This window comes from Neodiprion lecontei, chromosome 3, assembly GCF_021901455.1.
Source record: "Neodiprion lecontei isolate iyNeoLeco1 chromosome 3, iyNeoLeco1.1, whole genome shotgun sequence".
Classification (NCBI taxonomy): Eukaryota; Metazoa; Arthropoda; class Insecta; order Hymenoptera; family Diprionidae; genus Neodiprion; species Neodiprion lecontei.
In genome coordinates, this window is record NC_060262.1 from 28,213,215 (window position 1) to 28,222,207 (window position 8,993).

Consider the following 8,993-nt stretch of genomic DNA (forward strand, 5'->3'; position numbering starts at 1 on the left):
GTTGATTGAATGAAACCTTTCTGTAGTGGGGAGTGAACCCAATACCAACATCCACTGTCGAGTGCGTGGATGGATTTCAACCTTAATGAAACTTGACGAATTGACTATCGGAATTGATAATTGACACTGACTATATAAATATACCTATTAGTTGAACAACTTGATTCTGTGACTTGAACCTCTTGCGATTTTCCATAGTAACCTTACTGTGCCAATGACCATGAGGCGATCGGCTATTTATTCTGTATTGTCAACCTGCAGGTGTGTCGACCACGGGTGAATCCAAGAGGTAGCCACTCTGTCTTCGGCAGGGGTTCTAAGACGCCTCGGATCAATACGAACAAGGGTAGCTGCCGCCGCGAAGCTTCTCTACGTCTTATAGTTCCCGCATGTTCGTTTCCAGCACCCAAAGAGGGTTAATATCATTAATACGAGAGACTGCTGGGGAAACTCCGAAACCTTTCTTTCGTAACGTTATATCGCGTCCTTCTCGTTCACCCAACCATAAGAACGTTGCGAAAATGCGCGTGTTATTCAAACATCATTAGTTAGAAATGTTATCAGTAATTATTGTGCCTTTATTTTGTAACAAACTATTTTTCGATCCAACAAACTTGTGGGTCGTGTCCAATTTGTAATGACCTTTGATTAGTTTATGACACGTGTTTTATCACAATTATGAAACATTGGTGAAATAGTAATATTCATTCGCTACGACGAAAATCTTATCAATCGCGCTTTCTGCACTCCTTGCATCAAGGAGGATATTTACCCCCTAGTAATCTGGGCTGCACCAGGGTACTATGATTAGGAAAACGCATTTTCTCTGGTTCTAGGAGTTGCAGTTTACTTAGGCTGCTTGGCACGTGCAAAAGAGTCGGCAGCAAATTTTTCGTGACCAGGAATACATGGGGTGGATATTTCAGCATTTTTCCGTGGTGCATATACGTACACGGAAATTCAAAGCTACCTGCAGCATTGACAACTATAAAATTGAGCTGTCAGCTGGCGAAGCTGGTGACGGAAGTCCAAGTGGCAAACCGATCGTCAACGTCCCGTCATTCGTCAAGAAACGGGCGTTGGAAACATTCGTTGGACCAGGGCACCATGACTTTCCTGTATGCCATCCGTCCTTTTCCCCGCTATGAAAGACTGGCAAATAAGCTTTAAAGCGTCACCACTTTCATTGACTCAGGAAAACAGGATACTCGTACAAAACAGGCGGGAAAACATAGTTAAACGAGAAATATCGAACATGGTTGTAATTAAATATTGAAATGGTGAGGAAAAATATGTTATTCATATATACCGTAGACAACAATCATCGATTACTTTTCTTTCGTCTATCGGTCCATCTGGGTGCTTGCGAACCATCTATTTGCGACGTAGACGTCATTAAAAATTCATCGTAACATTTTATTAAACGGTTCATTTTTTTTTTTACACGATCAAATCCATACATCATGGAACAATCGTAAGCGGTGAGACTGAGATATTTGCTCTTCAAAGTATAACGAACGTAGCGGGTTTCATTATGCGTGGATAACTTGGTAGACGAAAAGATACAAATAGACGAAAAATAAGGAAACAACTATCGATTGCTTGAGTTAAACGGACATCAAAACGAAACGAAGATTTTACTACCAGGATCCAAGGACCGTAGCGAAGGTCATGCGTTAGATGGCCGGTTGTGTTGTAGCTGGCACAGGCGTGGTGAATGAAACTCCGCAATGCAGGTGACCACCACGTATATACTTACACCCTTAAGCCACGCTGTCGAGAATGGAACGCTACTTTATCAGGACTCGAGAAGTCCGACCGACCTTTCATATCCTCCCGTTTTTGAATTAAATATGAGGGCTCATTCTCGAGTTTGGCGTTGCCTCGCAACCTAGCGTGCTCAGGGGGCGCATCAAAACAAACTGTACGTTAAAGTAACAGGGATCAAGAACTACAATGAAGGATGGAACTGCAGGGAATGAATGTAGCGGAGTTCGATCGAGCCTAGGTGAACAATGCTGGTCGCCAGGACGCCAACCAGATCGTAGACTGAACTACCAGGGCTTGAGGAACAGGGTAGTTCGCTTGTGCGGCAGGATGGCTTTGCCCGGGTCAACCGACGCGACCACATCTACGAGAAAGGATCGTCAAGACGAGTATCGTGCCCTGTTTAACAGGACGCGAGAAACCCTTCGAAGGATCTCCCCGGCAAGAACAACTGCCTTCCACTTCACCTTCACCCAGGACCGTACAAGTATGTGCTACGAGCGTTTGGAAGGACGCGGAGTCAAGTAACATACTTAGTTATCAGGGACCAAGAAACGCCGAGAAATTCGCACAGGATTTTAGGGTCCTTGCAAAGTGGGGCCACCAGCTGCTATTTTCAGGGGATCTTTACCAATAGCTACGCCTTGGGCTTTCCGAACGAACCCCAAAGGGTAGATTGTTATTGGAGAACAGGATGTGAGAAGTTGAAAGGATACACGTTTCATTTGCTCAAACTGACCTATGGAATAACTACTAACATTACCAGGTTCGACCAAGCGAGTCCTTGCTGTCTGTTCAGCTGCCAACTAGATGAGTGCGAAGGCGAGAAGCATCCCCGATTACCAGGACTCGAGGAATGCTTCGAGGAATTCTATGGATTTTTCTTAGCGCGAACCGGGTTTCAGCTTTTCATATTATCGACTAGAGTGAAACGGTAGGAAAATGAGAAGCACGCTAAAATATCAGGATCTAAGAAATGCTACGAAAGATAGAAGCACCGAATGTGAACAAGTCAATGATCTACCCAAGTGTTGCAAATACTCGTATAATTCCGACAACGAACATTCCGACCTACCAAAATACCAAAACAAACTTCATCCGTTTTTCGAAAATGTAGACAGCGTTTCGAATGGAAAATGAATTTCTTATATTATATAGCAAAAAAATTTTTAAAATGGTTCTCACATCAAATGTACAAAAAACTTGGAGTCAATATCGAACTCAACGTCTCGAAAACCGATGTAATGTTACAATACAGGATAGTCCATTTCCGTACCAATTTCTTTGGTGTTGATTGCAGATTACATTCCTATAAAGTTAATAAAGTTTTTCAGTTCCTTTATCAATAATTATTAATCAATTATAACAAATCCGTGCTGGTCTGAAATATCGAATAGCTGTTTCCATTGACCGGCATTTTTCTCTGTCATATTCAAAGCAAGATAAAGATTTAGATAATTATTTCCCGTGCCCGAGAGTAAAGTCTCGAATGCTTTCGAGTTTTGTCTCAAGAAATCCGGTGAGTAAAACTTGGGAATCGCCACCTCTATTGTAGCCACTTGAAATCGTGGTATATGCCATGCGCGACGGTGAAAATAATCGACGACTTAGCACCAGTATTATTATTATAGGTATAAAAATAAGAAATCTTAAAACCAGCGAATGCCATCTGATAACAGGTTTCCATGAAGATGAAGCAACACCAATGAAAGGAGGCTCCATTGAACTGCTAAGATCCTGGCAGATTTTCAAAAAAACTCCACGTGTTGCTTCTCTGCTGTACACACATATCATTTACAATACGGATCGATTACGGTCAAACGTCTGCATAAATTGCATATTGCGGAAACGGCGTGTACAGTACACCGCAGCTGGATACAGCACACATTACGGTCATGCTGTCCTCGCACCAATCTTCATTCCAACTTCTTCAGTCATATAGAAACCTCGGAAAAGACCTCCACCGGAGTCTATATCCCTGAACCCAAACTTCCTGTTTCCTCGTGGTTCTTTAACCAACAGTATCGCTTTGAGCCAGGAAATGCGGTTATCCTTTACTCGCACCGGAAACAGGAAGGAGATACATACATACAATACGAACATCCTCTTTCATTCTGCTTTCCTGGCACAAGTATCTGTGACCGCACGTGGCTGGTTCCTCAAATTTCGAATTACAAATTACAGCTCATTATTCCCCTGTCCATAAAAAAAGTTGGCGACCGTGATGAATTGAAATACCGTATCCATTTATCTGTGCACGTGTATATCGTGAGGGTAAGCTGTAAAAACAGCTAAAGCTAAGCTCAATTAAACACACAATTAACTCGTGATTTTCTCACATGAAAATGTAAATATCTCGAAGAAGAAGATAACGATGTGTGTTTCAGATCATGCCATAACCGCGGAGATTCGAAGTACATCTGTATCAAGTCCTTCAAACAAGGGGCATATTTCCAGATCAGGGTTGCATGGCGGGTACGAACGCTGGTTACGTATATTCTGGGAGGGACGAAGTAAAGCCAGATCGATTCCCCTGAATCCTGGCAGTAGAAACAAATCCTCACAGCTTCTTGTTGCTGTTGTAAAGTGTAATAGTATTTTCCCTTCATTCCCTCTATCTTTATTGCCTATCTTTCTCAAGTCCGGTCATAATTGTAGATTTCAATATTTCTTTACCAACATAATATGTCCCATTAATATTCACCATTCCTGATGCTGATTTTTGCACTGTTGATTGGATACAAAATATTCTAACACCCATGATCAAGTTTATGCTTGGCAAATAATTCATCAGCATCGAATATGTGAGTGTGATTGAAAATTTGAGTTTTAACTTGAAGTACGGAAACATTGGATTTCTCTTTCAGAATTCCAGGAGGAAAATGAGCTCCCACGCAACACTTCTGCTAACTCCGTTAATTGCCTCAAACGCGAAGCATATTTCCGCACCAAGATTTCATAACGCGCGGCTGGTGGACGAGGACGAGTTCGGTGCACGAAGCCTCTTGAAAATGATGCCATCCTGGGGCTGGTGCCCTCCGGGTAGCGTGCGCGTCGCATCGTTACCTTTCCATAAATTTTTCCAAGCTTCGGGTCGCCTTTTGTATCAGGATGCCATGTTAGTAATTTCGACATCGAAATCGCTCACACCTTCGGCTAGAATTGGACACAAGATACTTGAATTAACAAGACGTTACCTGCAAGCTCAAAAATATATTCGTAATTATGCTTATTGTGTTCGAAATTCGTGATTTAAATAAAACGTTAATTAGTGTTTGCATAAAGTCTTGCAAACGCTGTTCGTGATTGCATATATTATTTTATATCGCTAATTCAAAGATTGAAAAACTTGTAAGAGTTCGCTTGCAAATGCCGGGGAAACGGCGAAAAGTATTTAGGTCAATTTATAACGACCCTGCGCTAGGGAAGAATAAAAGAAGTAACGTTAGAGCAAATGAAACCGGCTGCTACTTCTACGCGTTGATGATTGCCGTGGGCTAGGCGCCACCGAAATCGCTGACGTGTTGTTACGTCAGCTCCAAGGGGTGTTTCACCCTTGTCGACGACTCCTCGCAACCCCGTCGACGATCGACGATTCTAGGTCGACGTCGATGCTGCCGCGTGACGTTTGACACCCTCACCGCCACGCAACGCGTTGCGGTAAGTGACGTGGCGCGGTTCGGATGCCTAGAGTGCCAGGGGAGCAAGAAACGAGGCAAGTTCCCTACGCCGCCCCAAAGCGAGGGTGCGTCGAAATGTAGCTCGTACAAGTTAATATCAAGATTAAAATCGAAGATGTTCATTGTTTCCTTCAATTATTTTACGTCAAGCATTCTGTTAAACTGCAAATGTAGCACTATAGAGGAACAACTGATTCCGCTCTCGTAATTTATTATAAGTACACGTCATAGCATACATATTTAATTATGTTCATACGCCAGAGATTTACCAGTTTGCAATGGATTGAACGTACTTGACGAATTAAAAACTGGAAGACATTTCAAATGACATTGCGAGTAATTGGAAGACTTCAAGTAACTCCAGAAATCCTAAATGCTTTAGCTGAACGAAATCAGAAATCGCTTTACACGAGTTCTCGTCAAGTGTACGTCTTGCGGACTGCTTCACCCTTGGGTCGCAAAACGCAAATTGGCATATGGTCTGACAAAAAAATTTTGTAGTGGAAAAACGAAATCAAAATTAGATGAAATCGAACCAAGATATTTGTGCGGTAGTCGATTAAATCACTAAATCAAAGACACTTTCGCTTCTGGAAATCGGATGCCGTCGAATACTCGAGGATCTATTTCATCGTCGGGGTCAAACTCGATGTCCTCCGCGTTGATATCTCGGGCTCGAGCTGGAACTCTGGGTGGAGCACATGGAGCAGGTCTCATCAAACAGGCCTCTGTCAATTCACGTACGGTTGACGCTGAACCAGACCCGTCGATGATGGTCGCCGAAGCTCCCGCATAATTCATCATGGCTGTTACGTTATCTTCGTACTCTTTGATCTATAGAATCAAGAAAGGGTCAGAGAAGATTGACCAAAAACAGTTGTGTGATAGAATATTTTCGCAGTGAATTTATCGATCCGTGAATAGAGGTTTCCGGTATTACCTGTCGTTCTACGTTGCTACGATAGTCTTCCGGATGTGCGGCTAACTGGTCGATTTTTTCTTCAATAGAATTGTCGGATGTTAGATTGTGTTTGCTACCAGTGTACATGTTAACACGACGTCCAAGTAGCCTCTGTTTGCATGTGAAAGAGTCAACGTCCAAAAATATGACCCTGATGAATTTTCCGGTATGAGAGGATATAATCAGACAAATCAAAGCTCATCGTATAACAAATAATTCTACTTCAAATTATGAATTTCGTTTGACGCAGCAGTCTGTTTTGACTAAGAAAGGAGAATACGTTGCCTTGAGCATATCGGCAATTTGTTGAAACTTAAATCATTACTTCGTGGGAATATTATGCCTACCGATTTGGCGGTGTAGCCAACATGTCAAGTAGTCGGAAATCCTGCTCGTTGATGGGATACCCGGTCAATACCCAGCCACGTTTCATGCACTCGTAGTCAAGAATATATTTCTGCACATAATCGCGTTTACTTCGTAAATGACACTATTTTTCGTATACAATAGTAGAATGAAATTTGACCTGAAAAGAAACTAACACAGTCACTGTTAATACAGTAATAACGATGCATAACATACTTCAATAACTTGCACCCTGGTTTCAGGCGTGGGTCTCTTGCCCCAGGCGTATTCGATCATTCTCAGAGTTTTACCTAACGGCGAGTCCTGCATACGTGCCTGCTGCAGGATTTTTTCAAAATCAACTAAAAGGGAATCATCTCAAACAGTTCTTACAATCGAATTTATCTTTCGATGAATAATACACACAGTTACAAGGAACGTACAACATTGTGGAAAAAGTCAAGCTGTTCTCACCATGGACAAGATGAAACCGTTGGCAAAGGTGTCTAGCGACAGTACGACTGCCGGACCCTCGAGAACCGATAATAGCTACCCGAAAAATCGATGGTGCCCCACAGTGTTTCCTCATTTTCGCTAGGATAGCGCAGTCCTTTGCTAGCTCTTCAATACTTCGGTCTCCAACGTCAACTTCCTGTAAGGAAGCTTTTAAATTTTGACCGAACATTATCTACGTTAAATACTAACGATCAACGAGTCTGAGTACGCGATTTGTAGACCACGAAGGTGTTTTTCGTACGCGCGTTGCTCCGGGGTTAAATAATGAACGCTACGGCTCTGCTTGGACACCTGGAAGTCAGTTACCATGTCACCATCTTCTCTGCAGTCTAGAACAAGAAGTTATTTGTGATTTAAAAGTTAAAATATGAAAAGTGATACGAAATATCGTAACAGCTAATTGTACGACAATGTACCTAATGACCGAGTAGGGTTGATCTGTAAGACGTGTGTGGGGATAATACCGATACGCTGAAAAGCTTGAGCCTCCGCTTTCGTCCTCGGTACATCTGTTACACGTGCGGTAGAACAGAATTACGTTAGTATATATAGTACTGTTTCAATATACCTGATTTTATTGTGTAAACATAGTTCATCTTACCTACGAGAGTCCAGCCGGAATCATTCAGCATCCCAGTTCGAAGTATGTTCTTCAAATTCCGCGCGAAATCTTCGGCGTTGGCACAACTGAGATGCATGCACTAAAAGTACAATTTAATAATGACATAGAAGTATTAAGGTGAAAAAAAAAAATACTATGAAAATTCATTAGCGTATTACATCATTGCGAATATACAGTAAGTACAAATTTAAAAAATTTACCGTTGACGTAACTTGATGAATGTCACTAATGGTTATGGGCCGGACGCCTAGCTCCTCTTGTAATGCTTCGGCGAGGCGCATCTTATCTGGATATTAGATTAACCATCAATTAATCGCAGATCCATTCACAGTGGTGAAGTAAATAATCCGTAACGCCCTAAAATTTATTTTCGAATGTTCTGTATTCTGTATCCATATAATTTTCAATCTCGTTGAACTTTCTTGTAGATTCTGTTACTGAAGTGTATGTCATTTTCGGATATTTCGAGTCTATAATATAGTTGAAATACTTACATATGCAGTTGCTGTTGAATGATAGAAAAGTAATTAATTGTACAGATAAAAATCATTTCAATTAGCTATTGTTTCTTTACAAAAATTTGTCATAATTCTGTTGAGCGAATATTATTACCAAAGTCCGGTGGGGCAAGTACGATTATTCTAGGGACATCCCGATTCAGTGCGGCATGCTGAATACATTGCTTCAGATAGCTGATATGATCATCTGGCCTTTTTATTAGTAGCTCTGTTGCGAGTTCCTGTCATTTATCACATGCATTCAACCGATTTATCAACCATGTGACAGTGCTTTATTTAATTCGATTTTAAAAAAATTATCGGTGTAATCGAAGGTGTAATTAACCATTGCCATCGAGAATTATTAGACATACAACCCCTTCACAGTTTGCTTGTACATAATTTATGTACATAAATTGTAACTTTGCTTACGTGGAAGAGTTCGTAAATGCGATGCTTTTCCATGTAGGGAACAAATCGCGGTGGAATTATCAAGTTACGCTTGATTGCATCAACGGTACCGAGCATTTTTTAAAAGAATTTTTAGACCTACGTTATCTATTTTATCGAGGTTAATTGTTTTTCATACACGAAGAAGAAGTCGT

General features: G+C 41.4%; 1 protein-coding gene and 1 long non-coding RNA gene across 2 annotated transcripts; one reads left to right on the plus strand and one right to left on the minus strand.

Moving 5' to 3' along the window:
- Positions 1-327: 327 nt before the first annotated feature.
- LOC124293647 lies at positions 328-5,024 on the plus strand. Its single transcript, XR_006903521.1, has 3 exons — positions 328-415; positions 837-4,355; positions 4,635-5,024. It is a non-coding gene; the product is annotated as an uncharacterized LOC124293647 (long non-coding RNA).
- Positions 5,025-6,014: 990 nt separating this feature from the next.
- On the minus strand, positions 6,015-8,916 carry LOC107223477 (adenylate kinase 8). Its single transcript, XM_046734326.1, has 11 exons — positions 8,821-8,916; positions 8,504-8,630; positions 8,092-8,177; positions 7,871-7,970; positions 7,459-7,598; positions 7,228-7,405; positions 7,048-7,115; positions 6,951-6,968; positions 6,756-6,898; positions 6,388-6,559; positions 6,015-6,281 (listed from the first exon to the last, which is right to left on the minus strand). The coding sequence occupies exons 1-11, from the start codon at positions 8,914-8,916 to the stop codon at positions 6,015-6,017; spliced, it is 1,395 nt and encodes a 464-aa protein (XP_046590282.1).
- Positions 8,917-8,993: the final 77 nt, after the last annotated feature.

Excerpts from the sequence above, each read along its gene's own strand:
- LOC107223477 (XM_046734326.1), bottom strand. The coding sequence starts at position 8,916 with ATGCTCGGTACCGTTGATGCAATCAAGCGTAACTTGATAATTCCACCG. Across the intron at positions 7,599-7,870 it reads TTCCGGCTGGACTCTCGTAG|ACTGCAGAGAAGATGGTGAC; the intron begins GTAAGATGAACT and ends TTCTTGTTCTAG. Across the intron at positions 7,116-7,227 it reads ACGGTTTCATCTTGTCCATG|TTGATTTTGAAAAAATCCTG; the intron begins GTGAGAACAGCT and ends ATTCCCTTTTAG.